The sequence below is a fragment of the Phyllostomus hastatus genome, unplaced genomic scaffold (genome assembly GCF_019186645.2).
Source record: "Phyllostomus hastatus isolate PE091 unplaced genomic scaffold, TTU_PhHast_1.1 phas_scaffold_317, whole genome shotgun sequence".
NCBI classification, from domain to species: Eukaryota; Metazoa; Chordata; class Mammalia; order Chiroptera; family Phyllostomidae; genus Phyllostomus; species Phyllostomus hastatus.
The window spans coordinates 20,858,421-20,875,957 of record NW_025334023.1 but is presented as its reverse complement, the minus strand read 5'-3'; the positions used below and the strand labels follow the sequence as shown (position 1 = coordinate 20,875,957).

At 36.6% G+C, this 17,537-nt stretch overlaps 1 protein-coding gene across 13 annotated transcripts in view; it reads left to right on the top strand.

Annotated features, from left to right (window-relative positions):
- Window positions 1–17,537, top strand: part of YAP1 (Yes1 associated transcriptional regulator) — a 120,185-nt gene that overhangs the window by 98,940 nt on the left and 3,708 nt on the right. For all 13 annotated transcript variants that reach the window (XM_045817952.1, XM_045817950.1, XM_045817948.1 and 10 more), the window contains 2 exons: window positions 11,255–11,385; window positions 15,929–16,041. In XM_045817952.1, coding sequence (XP_045673908.1) covers window positions 11,255–11,385; window positions 15,929–16,041 — 244 coding nt within the window. The remainder of the gene's footprint in view (window positions 1–11,254; window positions 11,386–15,928; window positions 16,042–17,537) is intronic.

The window sequence follows — 17,537 nt, the reverse complement described above, 5'->3', positions numbered from 1 at the left end:
AGGTATCTGATTTAGAGGGAAAGATTATGGCCATTTTCCTTCTAACACAGGCACTTGTCTGACTTGTGTGAAGAAACTCATTCTTGAAACCAAAGAAATTCTGTGTTTAGTGTTCACAGGATTTGAAGGAATGAGGTTGGGGATCAGTGTACTTTTCTCAGGTGGGCAGAAGCAGCCCTAAATACCTCATATGATATGTGGCTCTTCTGTACTAGGCTAAGTTAAGTACATTGTGTTAGAATCAGCTGTAGAAGTGAGAGTTGGCAGAATTTCGCTCATTTTGGGTACCGTTAACTTGTCCATTGGAGCACTGTGCTGAGAAAGTCAGATACCATACTCAGAAACCAGTTAATTTTGTGAGAGGAAAAACTCTGCTCTTTATCTCATTAATGCCTCTTTTAATCAAGAGATCAAGTAAGGGAATAACTCAGAAGTCATCTTTGCTAAAGCAGAGAACACAGGCATTCTTGGAATGAGGGCCACTAATAACTACATTTGTCTGGGAAGAACATCACAGCATTGGATCTTTATATATTGAAGACTTTTTTTCCCATGCTTTTTCTCTGAAGTGTTTTTGAAAAAAGGCTTTTATTTATGCTAAATGAGGTGGAAACTAACATAGGAGCAAAAATTACATAACATGCCAAAAGTGTTTCGAAGTTGCTTATATTTTTTTCCCCAATCTGAGATTTTATACCTTAAATCTGATTTTAAAAATTAAGCATTTCTGGATTTTTATTTCATACTTGAGTATAAGTGTAAATAGTGACTCTTACTAAAATTCTCATCAATTCTTTTTTTTAAATGATATGTATCTTTTTAATGTATTGATGAGAAAGAGAGAGATCAGTTTGTTGTTCCACCTAATGCATTCACAGGTTGATACTTGTATGTGCCCTGACAGGGATCGAACCTGCAACCATGGTGTATTGGGATGACACTCTAACCAGCTGAGCTACCCAGTCAGAGCCTTAGTTACTTTTTTTACTACTAAAATTTTAGGAAAATTAAGCCTTATAAGTAATAAAATTCTATTCAATTTATGTGCTATTGAAAATGCAGGGTTGATTTCTTAGATTTATCTAAGAACAAGCAGCCTAAACAAGATAGTTTTTTAAACCAACATTGCATTTGCTAGAAAATAAAATATTGACTTGTTATATAAATTTTAGTTGTCATTGGCATAATTGTGAAAATGTCAATGAATGTTTGAAATTCCAGTATAGAGTTAAATTTGGAGTAGCTCACATACATGGAATATATTAGTATTTGTGTGAAGCAAGCATTTGTGTTTTTCTCATCCTATATATTTTCTAGATGACCTTAAGGTAGATGTCAGGAAAGATTTCACAAAGAAGGGTCATATTTTAAGTGAAGATGGCTTTAGATAAGGTTACCAGGAAAACCAAGAAACTCAGGAAGAGCTTTTGCATTCTCAAGGAAGAAAATGTAGTACCATAGAGGAATAATAGAGAAAAGTGGATGGGTCCATTCAATACGAGTGCCTGGCCCTGTTGTTTAAAGTTTATTTTTTACTTTTCTAATAGAAATTAGTGCAGGTGAGTTAACAAGCAATGAGAAATCAGTGTTGTTATTTTATAATTCTGTACCTCATATGCTTTGGGATGTGAGAAGGAACCAAATTTTAAAATGTTTACACATGACTCATTTCAAAGGCTGTCTTTAAGTGTTAACTTGGCCAAAAAGTCCATTCACTACATGTGTTCCACAACATAAAACACACATTTTTCATTTTCACCAATAACTTTATTGATTTGGATATTTTGAGTATGTTGGCTGTCTCCTGTTACTGGCTTCTACTGGGTGGAGGCCAGGGTGCTGCTAAAACATCTTCCAGTGCATAAGACAACCTTACAGCCAAGAATTATTTGGCCAAAATGTCAGTAGTATCAAGAAACTTCACAAACTCCTTTTGACACATTCAGTCACAGAACCTTCTCCATATACTGCACAAATTTATTTTGCTTTTCTTTTGCATTTTTACCTCTCTTGAAATAATAGAGCATAATATGCCAAAAATGTTGCATATCATCTTCCATCTTAAATATTAAAATGGCTGCACAAAAATTAACAATTTTGATGTTTTTTATTTTTAATGTATCCTGGTATGACAGCTATCATTATGTAATCTAACAAAATTGTTTCAAATGAAGTTAAAGACAACTAAGCACTACTAGAGCTATTGTACAGAAAAAAACAGCAGGCTTTTTGGCCAACCCAATACTTTCTAATAAAATTAACAAAACATGTCTGTATTGTAGGATTCTCAGTCATGTAAACTAATGTCAGCATAGGTAAGGTTAACACAAAATTTTGAAAAATTAAGACAACTTTAAAGGTAGAAGAATGTCTTAGTTAAAGATGGAAATTATCACTTTAATATGTTAGGGTTTGTTTGCAGAACTTTAGAGAATCTTGATTTCATAGAGCTTGAAACTTTTTATTTCATTTTGATTATTCACTATTTTGTGTTTCAAAAGTAATTTCTATTCTCAGGAAAACTTTGAAACTATAAATAGCATCTTTGCTCTGTGAGATGGAGCACAGAATGCTTAATTTTCTACTTACATGTTTGTTAATACATCAATTGCGCCTTTGTAAATTGGAGACCTTTACAGAGAGTGGGTTGAGAATGCATCCCATTTTCTGTTTCAGGGTCTTTTGAAACAGACACTTTAAGGAAAAATAGTTGGCCTTGAGCATGAATGTTTTTTTACCTTCTCTTTTAAGAATGTGGTTCTTAATACCTGTGGTTTCCCAATACCTATTATATTAGTCTAAACTCTGCAACCTGGCTCATGGTCTGTGGTCAGTAAGCTGATTTAGCCAGTTTACTCTTCCTTCTGCTAAGTTCTGTCTTCTGTATTGTTGCCACAATTTTACTCACAGGCTTTTCTTCTGACCTCTTACCAGTGGAGGTTCTCTTTTTCCCTTGTAAAACCTAGGTGAAAACTCATCCCTAAGTGGCCTCATCAGAATTCTTGAAACTTCCCAGAAAATAGATATGATTGTTGTATACAAATACTTTTTATGAGCAAATACTTGCTTCAATCTTCTAGAAATTATAACTATAACTATTTATAACTAATAAATATTGCGTAGTTGCCATTCCTTATGAGGAGTAATAAATATACATTAGATCAGTCACTGGTTTAATGAGTGATGAAACCCACAGTATTACTGTTGGAGATACTGTACTACATCATTAACCCACAATGGTACAGAGATTCAGATATCCATAATTTTACCACTCTTCAGCCCTGTGGAAAAAAAATGCCATCGGTCTTTTTTTTTTTAATTTATTTTTAGAGAGAGGGGAAGGAAGGGAGAAAGAGAGGAAGAGAAACATCAATGTGTGGTTGCCCCTCACATGTCCCCTACTGGGGCCTTGGCCTGCAACCCAGGCATGTGCCCTGACTGGGAATCGAACCAGCCACCCTTTGGTTCTCAGACTGGTGCTCAATCCACTGAACCACACCAGCCAGGGCCCCATCGATCTTTTTTCCCCCCTGAATTTCTTTCTTATTAGCAGATGCTGGAAAAGCAGTTTCAGGATTCAATTAACACTTTCCCCAAGATTATCTCTCTTCTTTTAGAAGCCCTGATATTGAATATAAACTATAGATTCATTCAGGTATTTTCTTGTGACAATTTTATATTTTATTTTTAATGGACATGTTTGAAATCTTTTAGGGGTGGTAGGAGATTTAGCCTCATACCCTGTATACTTGAATAGGTTTCTTTCCCTCTCTTTCTTTCTCTCTTCCTTTCCTTTCCTTTCCTTTCCTTTCCTTTCCTTTCCTTTCCTTTCCTTTCCTTTCCTTTCCTTTCCTTTCCTTTCCTTTCCTTTCCTTTTTCCTTTCCTTCCTTTTCCTTTTCCTTTTCCTTTTCTTGTCAACATAATTTGAAGAATGCCATAATGACTTCTATTACTTTACTAAGTAATGCAAAAGACCTAGAAAGAGTGTGACTCTCAAGGTAATGCTGGGCACACCAAACTGCAAATCTATTATGGATATTACTTTTCAGAATTTAGGGTTATCATACAGTTATTATAACTATCCCCAAATCCATGTATGCACATTTTCCAGTCAAAAATGTTTCTGAAGCTGAAGATACTTAGGTAAATAGCCCAAACATTAAAAAACAAAAAACATTCTAAACATTGGCTGAATGTTTTAATAACTTCAGACATAATGAAATATCTGTGACTGTTTAAAGCTGTGTTAGAAAATGGGATAAGGCAGGGCCTGTCTTAAAATAGTTGGAAGAAATGGCTTTTCTTCCCTATTTTTGGAACTTTTTGTCATAAACTATCATCAAAACAAACTATGTATAGAATGTATGTTTTTAGAGTTATTCTCCAGTTCTAAATTTGGATTTCTACTTAACTGACCTTCCTTTTGATTATGGGGTAGAGTAGGCTTCACTTAGGTGCTATATATTATTCAAAAATGTATATAATCTTACATAGCTTAGTATCTGCTAAAAGACAAAAATTGCTTTCAGAGTATAATTAAAGTTGGCATGCATTTTTTGCATTTTCTGTAAATGGAATCATAACTTTCTCACCTAGCGTTATTGTTTTTAAAATCATTCATTCATGTTGCATCTGTAGTCCTTTCATTTTTATTGCTAACTAGCATCCCATTATAGGGATATACTAGAACTATTTCATCCACTCACCAATTGATAGACATGTGAGTTGTTTCTGAGTTATGTGACTTGGTGTAGATACATGCTTTCAGTTCTCTTGGATACAAGAACTGAATAACCTAGAAATGTTCTAAATGTTCCTAGACTACTGAGTACCTCTGTCGTCTTTCTCATTTTCTAAATGATAGGAACCCAAAAACCTATTTTACATGGGGCCAAAATACTTTTAACTACCAGTCATATTATCTTAAAGTGTCTTTTTACCCTATGAAAAGTAATACTACTATTTAAATGAAAGGAGGGCAATATGAAAAAGGTCATGGCTTATGGCTAGGTCCTGAGTCCCTGAAAGTATACTATATAAAGCAGGCAAACTTGTGTTTCCCTTTATAAACCATCCTGGAAAGTTTCCTCCATACCAAGCTGGGACCATTGGTTTTACTTATAGTGCAGATAGCTCTGACTCAGTGCATCCCAGATTAGCTAAGATTTACAAGCTCAGTGGGAAAAAGCCACCACATATTTGTATTATTACAGAAGAAAGTGAGCTAAAAATACTTGCTTCACTTAGAAAAAGTCAAATACTACTCAAAAAAAAAAAACACAACTATTTGACCTTTGAAATACAGAAGCATGATTAAATTTTGGCTGAAATTCCTATCAACTTGCTTCTCCATTTTTGAAAGTCTGTCAAACTGTTTTTTCTAACTACCTTGGGGAAAAGAGAAGCTTAACAAACTTATATTTTTAGCCCAGTGTTCTAATTTTAGGCATTTGTTCAGGATATAAAAACTTTTTAGAGATAGACGTAACTTTCAACATGACATGTTTCAACTGAAATCAGTTTTTGTAGACAATCCAGTTATAGCCAAAGGCTTATTTTTAAACAGGCCAGATTTACCCAATTACAAAGTAAATATCATACTCATCCAAAATGTGTTTTAATAGAAGTTTTTAACAGAATAAAATTAATTTATTGCAATAAAACAGGTTTATTTTACACATATAAATATATACAGGCTTTTTAATGCAATGTAATGGAGAAAGTTTATGTGAAATACATTTTTGATAGAAAAACTCAGGTTACATACTTGATTTCATACTTAATCCATATTAAAATAGTTATTTTTTCTAGAGTCACTAGCAAAATGTCTCTACAGATCTGAAACAAATTTTTAACATCTTATTTCTAAAATTCTGGATTTTATACAGGTCTCTTCACATTCATATTTACAATCTTTGGTTACGAATAAGGCTTACTTCCAAGAAAATGCACGATTTAACTGTTCCTCACTGGAAGCAAGACAGCTTATGTAAGAACTCTTTCAGTTAGCTCTGGCTCCATGTTCACTTTCCTTCGATATCTGAGTGGGTAACAGTAGTAGGACACCTCCCCGAATTTCCATTTCACTTCTAAGATCTGCCTTTTAAAACTGTCTTCGTATGGCTGTGTGTGTGTGCATGTGTGTGTTTATGTGAGAAAGAGAAGTTAACTGTTTTTATATTCCATTGAAGTCCAAAGACTTAGGGCTAAGAAGGGGGAAAAATTCGACTTGTTTTCCGACCTAAATACAGAAGTCTCTTTCCCAATTTTGACAATTTTTAAAAAATAATGACAGAAATTTTTCATCTTTATTAAACCCAATACAATAAATCATATTCACAGCAGGTGAAAATACTAACATAGGAATTAATGACTTGGGGAAGGGCTACCAAGTAAACTTTAATTATATAAAGCCAGTTTGTGTTTAAGCAAATACTGAACTACATAAGAATGTATCCATTTTTGGATAATATACATGCAAGTTATTATATATCAATTATACATCAAACTGTTCAAAAATTACTAAGGGCAGGTAATCAACACCATTCTTTTTGCTGTAACTGGAAGTGTCAAAAGCAAGTTGAATATTTATACCTTCAGTATGTTTTCTATAATCTGTATATTATAATTTTTATCATTGGCCTTATCACATTATATTTGTTTTCATGACAAATTCCTTCCTATTTGATTGATAATGCTAACACTTTCCTACTACCACCAGTAAATAAAGTAGCATTTTTTTCAAGTTCAGTATAGATGAATCCCTAGCTTTGTTCCTCTTAGTCATACATGGCTCAGCTATAGATTTGATGTTCCAGCTATGGAACATACTTTTCAAGAGAGGCTGTTCAAGAAGTAGATATCTAGTTAGGCAACTTGGAATGATTTCCCTCCTTATTTTCATCTCTGAATTACCTTTCTTTATAAATGTGGATAAGGTGGCTCTGCACTGTCTGCTAACAGTAGAAATTCAATTGTTAAAGACAACAAAAAGTAAAACTTGGACAGCTTTGAACAAGCACAGTGGCAAAATTCAAAGCAAAAACATGTACAATCTGCATATGAATTAGTTTTAACTTTATAAAACAATCATGAAGAAGTAGGAACTTTAGCAAAAACCAGTGAAATAAAAAGTTGTAAAATGAAAATGACAGCCAATTTATTCAGTCATTTTAGTGGTGATTTAGTGTTTAGTGTTATGGCATGTACTTGGTTTTGTGTTGTAAGGAATTCAAAATGAGGTACACAAACATGAACATGCCTTCTTTGATAGAAAGCAAATGAAGTTTGTTTTGGGATAATCACAAATCACTTTCATATTTGAAAGACCTAGTTTCCTCTCAGAACCCTAGCTGTCAGCCTCATCCAGAATTTTATTCATTCTAAAATTCATTTCTATTTATATTCTTATTTCAGTATCAACATAAATTCTCAAAAGCATTAGAGGATACTGTTTTATGCCCCCAAATAGTCCATGCATTCATTCAGTGTGCCCTTAAGGGACAGAGGAGAAATAAGGAAATAATTACAATATCATTTGATAAGTACTAAATCATGTTACATATATATGCGCAGGGTGTTAAAGATACAACATGTGGAGGTGGAATCATCATGGAGAGTTACATAGAGAAGGCCTTAAATAATAATAAAGAAGAAAGGAAAGTATTCTAGTCAGGAAGAGCATATGGAAAGACATGATACCGAGAGACAAGATGTCATAATACAGACCTGCATGGAGTGACTATCATTGTTTTAAAGTCACTTGTCACTTTGTGAGAATGGGAGGGATCAAAGATAAGGATAGAACCCTGGCTGGTGTGGCTTAGTGGATTGATCTCCAGCCTGTGAACTGAAGGGTCATGGGTTCAATTCCCAGTCAAGACACATGGCTGGGTTGTGGGCCAGATCCCCGGTGGGTGTATGTGAGAAGCAACCACACATTAATGTTTCTCTCCCTCTCTTTCTTCCCCTCTGTCTAAAAATAAATTTTAAAAATGTTTTTAAATCTTTTTAGAAAAAGATATAGAGAGAAAACAAATAAAATGGATTCCCAGAAGCTACTAGGAAAAGGAGGTTGGCCTTTAATAGGATGAAGGGGAAAACCATTTCCTTAGACTGGAAGAGATGAGTGAAGATAGCTTTGTGGGGAGCAGGAAAGGATGGCAGGAGGAGCCAGAAAATTGTGCTTCATGGCCTCAGTGTTCTTATTTAAATGGGAGAGAGATGGAAGTGGATTTAATTGAATAAGAGCTTGAGAGAGAGTGCCAGATTTGTAGTAGTGACCATGGGAATGTAAGAAAAACTGACCAACGACAAAAAAAAATCAGTGAGTGGTACAAAGGTCCCAGCCAAGGCCAAAGACTATTAATTTAACAGTCTGGATAGTTGTATGATTCTTTTTCAAGCATTTCTTAGCAGTCTCAGTATAGAAATGAAGCAAGCACGTTGGAGTAAGGGCTGAAATTGCTATATTGAGATAAAATTATATGTGTATAAGGAATGTTAAAGGTATTTCAACTGATCAGCCTTGGGGAAAAAAAACAACAGATGGCCCAACAGGCATGTGAAAAGATGCTCTACATCACTAATCATCAGGGAAATGCCAATCAAAACTACAGTGAGGTATCACCTCACACCTGTCAGAATGGCTATTATCAAAAAGACAAAAAATAACAAGCATTGGCAAGGATGAAGAGAAAAAGGAACCCTTGGGCACAGTTGGTGGGACTGTAAATTGCTGCAGCCACAATGGAAAACAGTATGGAGGTTTCTCAAAAAATTAAAAATAGAACTATCATATGATCCAGCAGTTCCACTTCTGGGTATTTATCCAAAGAAAAGGAAGGCATTGATAATTTTATACCTAAAACCTATATGATTGCATTAACCAATGTTACTTCAACACATTCAATGAATAATTAAAAAATTTAAACCACTAATTTGAAAAGATACCTTCACCTATATGTTCATTGCAGCGTTATTCACAATAAGCAGAATATAGAAATAACCTAAGTGTCTAGCCATGAATAAAGAAGGCATGGTGTATATGCACAATGGAATACTATTTAGCTATTATAAAAAAAGAATGGAATCTTGCCATTTATAACAACATGGCTGGACCTTGAGGTTATTATGTTAAATGAAACAAGTCAGAGAAGGCCAAATACTGTTTAATCTCACTGATAAGTGGAATCTTAAAAAAAAAAACAAACAAGCCTATAGATATAGGGAACAGATTGGTGGTTGCCACAGGGGAAGGCATGAAGGGTGAAGTAAGTGTGTGAAAGGAGTCAAAAGGTACAAAATGCCAGTTATAAATAAATCATGAGAATATAATGTACAGCTCAGTGACTAGTTCATAATACCGTGTTACATATCTTAAAGTTGCTAAGAGTAAATTTTAAAAGTCCTGTCACAAGAAAAAGAAAATATTTGTAACTATGTATGGAAATGGCTGGTAACCAGACTGACTGTGGTGATCATTTCACAGTATAAGCAAATCCTGAATCATTATGTTGTACACCTGGAACTAATATTATGTTATATGTCAATTATACCTCAATTCAAAAACAAACAAACAAAAGGAAGCCAATAGACTAGAATGGTAGGAGAGAGAACAAACTGGAGTCCTGGGACTGTTAAGTTTAGTAAGTGGGAGTCACATCATGCAGGAACTGGATGGAAAGAAAAATCACGGTCCCAGAAAGCAGGATGAGTGCATGTAAGATTTCTGGGGGAGGAATTTCTAAGCCAGTTCCAGAGGGTGACAAGATTTTAGAGGTTGGTTTGGTTTTAAACAGCAAGATCTTAGCTGTGCAAGTGGATGATTGAGGTGGGTGTAGATGACGGTCACTGAAATCCAAAAGGTCAAGGAGCTGTCATGTTGAGTGAGTGAGTCACCTGCCTAATGGATAATACGATACAGCATTATGTCTTACAACCACTAGAACACTGAAATAGTCATGAGTATAAATGGTATTTCTGAAATATTTGATACAACCGCAATGTAATATGGAATGCTGTCTACTGATGAAGAGTCAGTCATATACTAAATACTACTACTGTCTGTTGCCTACAATTGTAATTAAATAAAATGCTAAATTTCAGTTAGAAGTTAGTGAAAATAAAGGTGTGGTTTTCTTTCCTCCATCCAAGTTCATAGGCCCTCTTCATTCTGTCATGATCCTCTGGGTTAAGAAGCCCCCTTCTGTGGGATGCTATATCCAGAAGACATAAACCTGGATTTTAAGAAGTGGTTTTTTGCATGAGGAAGACTTCACAGTTTAGAAGTGGTGGTGCAGAGCTCAGACTGTCTCCACTGCTTCTGGCTCAGCAATGACTGGGAGTGAGGGGACTGGAGATGGTGACCGTATGCCTCAAAGAGGGCTGCGGTGTTCTTGTGATAAAAAGCCATGTTTCATGTCAAACCAAAAAAGTTAAAGGGGGAGAAAGCTGATATTCTAGCAGAGATGATGTTTATGAGAGCTTAGGAGGCACGGGGGAAATTCATAGGAAGGGGAACTGAACCTACAAAAAAGTGAGAAAAACGACAGAGTAGGAATGAAGGTGTTAAGGGGTTGGCCATAGTGAGGTAAACTAGCCTCCAGGTCTGGGCCAATTACAAGGCTGAGGCCTGGGATGTCTGGAACCATTAGCCTACAACTTTTGCTCAGGTTTCTAAGTAAGAGTCCTGCGGAAAAATTGTTTGGTGCCCAAGATAGAAAAAACCTGAAATCAAAATGAGACACTTGATAGCAAAATGTAAAACGATACAGGATGTGGGGGACCAAAAGGGGGATTGGTGTCTTATAGTAAATTGTCTAATGTTTTTCTCACCTTATTTTTTATTTTACTATTGGTGCCAAACACACAAAACCATATTGAGGGCTGGTGAGTAAAAATAAACTTTAAGAATTGTCTTTTAAAAGACCAGATTTGCCATCCTACCCCATTGGGAAGATTTGGAAGTGTCTGCCAAAGTAAGGAGAATAACAAAATGAAATTAGGTAATAAAGTATATATGGTTTGGGGTTAATAAGACTAGATAAACTTTCAATTTATATGACTTAATTTTCAGTCACCTGAAGGGGAGAGAAGAACTTGTTCTTTCTAACTGGGAACTTATTTTGAAATAGATGTTAAAACTTCAACTTTATATGCACATGGTTATTACCCTAATGTGCATTTTATTTCTTTAAACCTAACAGTAAATTTGTTAATCAGTAGACTGATTCTTTCTGTTTGTTTTTCTAGGAATTAGCTCTCCGGAGCCAGTTACCAACACTGGAGCAGGACGGTGGGACTCAAAATCCAGTGTCTTCTCCTGGGATGTCTCAGGAGTTGAGAACAATGACGACCAATAGCTCAGATCCCTTCCTGAACAGGTCGGTGAGAGTTGCTACTAGCCAGTTATGTAAAAAATGATCATGGCTTTGAGGGTGTTCTCCTTAGTACTTGTAATAAGCTGCTTGAACATCTGTGTGGGCCAAAAATCATAGCTGTAAAGGAACCTTTCCATAAATGGCAGCAAGTACAATAAAATGAGAATTAGCTTCTGTAAGAGGAAGTGAGCTGTTCAGACTTGTAGAGAGAATACTTAATTCAAAGTCACGTGTTTGCTTCTGCCTATACTGTGGACTATAACAGTTACATAAAATTATAGAATTGTGAAGAAACATGTAAATGCCTTTCTATGCAAGCAAATGAACTACATCTTAAACCAACCTAGGGCTGCACTGTAGGGGTGATTGGAAGGAATTTTCCACATAAGTGTTCAATCTGAGCTTTCCATTACAGCAGCGCTGTACTGCTCTAAGTTCAAGGAGATAAAATGTAAAGTTGTGCTTTTTCAAGAAATACATTAATATTAAAGGCAACATTTGAAATGTTGAAGGCTGCATTTTAGTGAGTTCTCACTGAAGCAGGTCATATTCTTTGCCTAGAAAGCCATTTATAATTAAGATTAGACTATAGTTCATTCTTCTAGGTTATAAAATATTTTGGAGTTTCAGTTTTTAAAAATAAGGAACAAATACTTTCTGGTCTTTGTGCATATATATATATATATGCACTATAAATATATATATATATTTTTTTTTTTAAACCAGTTTTAAACAATACAGTTTTGGGGGGGGGGTTCTTCTTTTTTCTTTTAATTGTTCAAGTACAGTTTTCTGCCTTTTACTCCCATCCCAGCCCACACCCCCAGCCCTTCCCACCTCCTTCCCGTTTCCACCCCCCACTCCTTGTTTTTGTCCATGTGTCCTTTATACATGTCCCTGCAAACCCTTCCCCTTTTCCCTTGAAATTCCCTCCCCTCTCCCCTCTGGTTACTGTCAGCCTGTTCTCTATTTCACTGTCTTTGGTTATATTTTGCTTGTTTGTTTTGTTGATTAGGTTCCTGTTAAAGATAAGATCATATGGTATTTGTCTTTCACTGCCTGGCTTATTTTGCTTAGCATAATGCTTACCAGTTCCATCCATGCTATCGCAAAGGCTAGGAGCTCCTTCTTTCTTTGTGCTGCATAGAATTCCATTGTGTAAATGTACCATAGTTTTTTGATCCATTCATTTACTGATGGGCACTGAGGTGCTTCCAGCACTTGGCTATTATAAATTGTGCTGCTATGAATATTGGGGTGCATAGGTTCTCTTGGATTGGTGTTTCAGGATTCTTAGGATATAATCCTAGCAGTGGAATTGCGGGGTCAAAAGGCAGATCCATTTTTAGTTTTCTGAGGAAAATCCATATTGTTTTCCACAGTGACTGCACCAGTCTGCAGTCCACCCAACAGCGCACTAGGGTTCCCTTTTCTCCACATCCTCTCCAATACTTGTTGTTTGTTGCTTTGTTTATGATGGCCATTCTGACTGGTGTGAAGTTGCATCTCTCTGATAGCTAGTGATGCTGAGCATCCTTTCACCTGTCTCTGGGCCCTCTGTATGTCCTCCTTGGAGAAGTGTCTGTTCAAGTCTTTTGCCCATTTTTTAATTGGGTTGCTTGTCTTCTTAGAGTGGAGTTGTGTGAGTTCTTTATATATTTTGGAGATTAAACCCTTGTCTGAGGTATCATTGGCAAATATGTTTTCCCATATGGTTAGTTCTCTTTTTATTTTAATACTGTTTTCTTTAGCTGTGCAGAAGCTTTTTATTTTGATGAGATCCCATTTGTTTATTCTTTCCTTTATGTCCCTTGCTCTAGGGGACATATCCATGAAAATGTTGGTACGCGAAATATCTGAGAGTTTCCTGCCTATGTTCTCCTCTAGGACTTTAATGGTGTCACGGCTTATGTTTAAATCTTTTATCCACCTTGAATTTATTTTTGTGTATGGTGTAAGTTGGTGCTCGAGTTTCATTTTTTTGCATGTAGCTGTCCAGTTCTCCCAACATCATTTGTTGAAGAGGCTGTTGTTACTTCATTTTATATTGCTGCCCCCTTTGTCAAATATTAATTGACCATAGAGACTTGGGTTTATTTCTGGGCTCTCTGTTTTGTTGCATTGGACTGTGTGCCTGTTTTTATGCCAGTATCAGGCTGTTTTGATTACAGTGGCCTTGTAATACAGTTTGGTATCAGGTATTGTGATCCCTCCTACTTTACTCTTCTTTCTCAAAATTGCAGCAGCTATTTGGGGTTGTTTGTGGTTCCATATAAATGTTTGAAGTTAACACAATTTTAAAAGTATTTAAAGGTATGTTGGTGTTGTGCTGCCCATTTAGTTCTCACCAGTTGAGCTGAAAACTTTATGATCTTAAGAAAGACAAAATTTACTCTTCTGACACATACAGTTTCAAGTTCTGCCAAAAATTGAGTGTATTTATGCAAGATGGTAGTTCTGAACTTAAACTGAGGTTAATTAGGAAAGGTGATAGCCACAGAACTTTTTTTTTCTCCACAAAGGGAATTTTAGACCAATATAATTCTAGTGCCCATCTATTTAAGGCCTGTATTAATCCAGGGATAAAATTAGGCTATTTAGAAAAAGGGATAGAACGCATATCCTCCCCATAGTCATTTCTGAAGATTCTTTCTTAAAACCTTTGATCAAAGCTGGGCTGCAGTTTGAAATTGTAATTTCTGGTAAACAACATCACTGTTACTAGTTTAAGGGCAGAATGCCATGTTCACTTTCTATAGTTTCTAAAACACATCTGATTATAACATTTCTTTTTTCAAAAACTTTGGGTGGTTTCCCCATTGCCCATTATTTGATTCATACAGATCCCTTAAGTGATAAACATTTGTTTATAGAGTTGACTCTTACTGGTATAACATCCCCTTATCTCCCTTTTACCCTGAGAGCCTTCAAGGCCACCTCCGATGTTCCCCTTCACGAGACCTTCCTACTGTACTTTTTAAGCCCCCCTTCTTTGTTATAAAAGTACATCACTCTTTATGCGACGCATTAATGTATTGAATATTTTTGTTTATCCCTCCTCCACCCCCCAAAGTTGTGAGCCTCTCAGAAAGCATCCGTTGTAGGTGGTTTTGTTGTTGTTAACCCCTGCATCCTCTGAGCCTGGTCTAATGCCTATCATGTATAATGGTAGCAGATCCTAGTGAACGTTTATTGGATGAGTGGGGGGCTGCAGGCAGTGGGATTCTGCAGGGAAGAGGTCCTTGTCAGGGAAATGACTCTGCGAACTCTGTCCTCAGGAATGCTCATGTGCTGCCCCTGTGGCTTGGAAAGAACTCCACACAACTATAAATCCAGCTACTCTGAAACAGAGTCTGGTAGAAGCATTAGAGTAAACTAGTGGTTGCAATGTACAGAGTGAGGGTGGGTGGGGGACAGAGCAAATGCAGCATTGGTAATTTAGGAAAGACGTTTGACAGAAGCAAGCTTTCAACCAACCTAAAGCAACTGTTAAAGCTGCTTTATAAAACTTTTGCTTTTTAACTTTTGTGTAAGCTAAATAGTTGCTTAAGTCTCAAAGCTGTGAGGTAACTGAAAGTTCACATCATGGTCACATACCCTTGAACAACAATTGCCTGTATTTTGCACTTTGCCATAAAATTTTCTAGAATTAGTAGAACACCAAATTTTACAGTGAATGCCAGCTGCTGTCTACAATGCTACTAGCCCAGGAAAGTGTTCTATTTATGAAAGTAATGTCTTGAGGCTATTTACCATACTTGTATGTAAATCTGGGACACTTCATTTAGCCTAAAGTAAAAATCTGGCTTGGTCTGTTTTTCTGAAGGAGTGTGCCTTGTAGTTTTTTGTTTTTGTTTGCTTTTCACTTAATCTTTTCTTCAATTGGGACTCTAAGTACTCCTATCTTATGCTGAGGTATTTGGGTTTTTTTCTCCTAAACAGAAGCAAGAAGATCAAGCTATAGGAGTTCTTATCTTATCGGCAGTGGCTTATCTGTTCCAGCCTAGCCCCAAAAGACATTCTGGTTCTTTATTTTTTGTTGATTTTTCCCCCCTTGGCTTAAACTCGCTGCATAAGAGCTAGGAATTTAATGTGAGTCTAGTGCAGACCTGTCTCACCGCCTACCAAGAGTTCGTGTTTTGACCTCCACCTGCGCTACCACCACTTGGTGAATTGAGACCTTGAAACAAGTGAGCTATGTGGGTCCCTAGATTCAAAATGGCATTACACACAGAACACCTATACAGAGAATTTTCTGTCAGCCAGGAAAACTGGGTGTATCTTCTTCATTCCCTATAGCCACCAGGCCCAAAAATTTTGGAGTGATCTTGGTCCCTTAGAACTTCCAGCTTCCATTGGGATCGCCTTGTCTTTTTCACTGTGTAGACCAAGGGCTGCCTGCCAGTGGACCCTGGAGGAGTGCCTGTTTCAGATGCTGCAGGGCAGGAGTTTTCCTGATCCTCTTTGAGAATCATGTTCATACTCAACAGGTATTTATTTTTACCTTGAAATCATTTTCAAATTTTTGTATTGGTCTCTCTTATAGTGGCACCTATCACTCTCGAGATGAGAGTACAGACAGTGGACTGAGCATGAGCAGCTACAGTGTCCCTAGAACCCCAGATGACTTCCTGAACAGTGTTGATGAAATGGATACAGGTTGGTATTCTTCCTTCCTCTGAGGCATCTGACCTTCGGGCAGATACCATCATTTTATCTCCAGGTCTAATAAACTGTGAGCAAAGGCTATTCAGAAGAAAGCCATTCAAATCCTGTGAACTTCACCTCAAATTGTGCCTTCTTTGTTTTATATGGCAATTTATAACTTGAGTCCTTTCTTGGTTTTTAAATGTCATGGAATCTTAGCTCTATTTGAACAAAACTGGTGACGTGACTTATTTTAGCATTTAAAATACTAAGTTAGTTGGCAGGACAAGTGAGGACCCTATTAGAATTCTCTATTAATATAGATTTATATCCTTAATTTTGGAGAGAGATTTCTATGTGTAATTCAGTGTCTGCCTCCCTCTTTTCTGTGAGGGTTTTTGGTCCAACTTAGGTATTATGAGGCTCAGGAAACCACGTGGGAAAGGCTTTGTCGTGGGGCTCACCTACTCTCGCTAGAATAGTTACAGGGTCTTGCAGGAGCTGAGAAATTCCTTCCTCACAGGGGTCATTAAGGAATCATTCCTCCTGCGGCTTACCTAGCAACCACTGATGGCCCCGGACTTGGCAACTCTCCCAGGGCATGAACTGGCTGGGAAGTGAAACAGTTTTCCAGCTAGCTGGTTCTTCAGCTGACAGCTTCTGAAAGTGTTTGGCGAGTCTTTTGTGCCAGTGCTCATCCAGCTCTTGGCTTTGGTGCTTCCTAGTGTCCCGCCTTTGTCTCTGCTCATCTAAATCTTAAAGTGTCCTTAGGAGTCACTTTAGCCCATCTCAAACACATTCCCTTACCCCTGTCCCCCGTTTGTCTTTTCTCCAAACCCCCTACAACACTTAATGGTTTATATTTATTTTTAAAGAAGCATGTTCACTGAAGCTCTAAGAAACATTAATGTTGTCATGTGCTCCCCCCTCCCCCCGCACCAAAAAAAGGTTTTATGGCCAGGTAAATTTGGAAAACTTCTAAGCAAAGCTAGGAAGATTTATTTATTCAAAGACTTCTGGGAGGTTTGTTTTGTTATTATGAAATATTAATCTCTAAGAATAGAATAGTTTTCATCCAGCCCTTTATTTTAGTTCTCCAAAGTGTACTTAAGGGAAAGATGGGACTATATCATTCATTTTCATATTTTCTCTTATTTTTGTTGGTGCATATTTGGGAGAGAATCAAGTAGTAATGCTCTTGTATAGTGTTCTTGTTCCTTCTCTTGCTATGTATAATTTTTCAAGGGGTTTTTACATTTTTTATGAACCCCTTCCCCTTTAGTGCTCAGTACATAGTAATCCATCAAGTTGTTGGTTAAATATATGGACATATGTTGAACCAGAAGTAATCTTGGCATTGTTACTTGTGGGTTATTTGGTCTGAAATAAACTAGGCATCATTTCAGGTCAGTCAGGAGTGCTTTTCTCTATACATTTCTGTATGTTCTCACGTGATAACAACTCTGATGTTAGCTTTTCTAAAAGGACCTTATTCTCTCTCTCTCCCT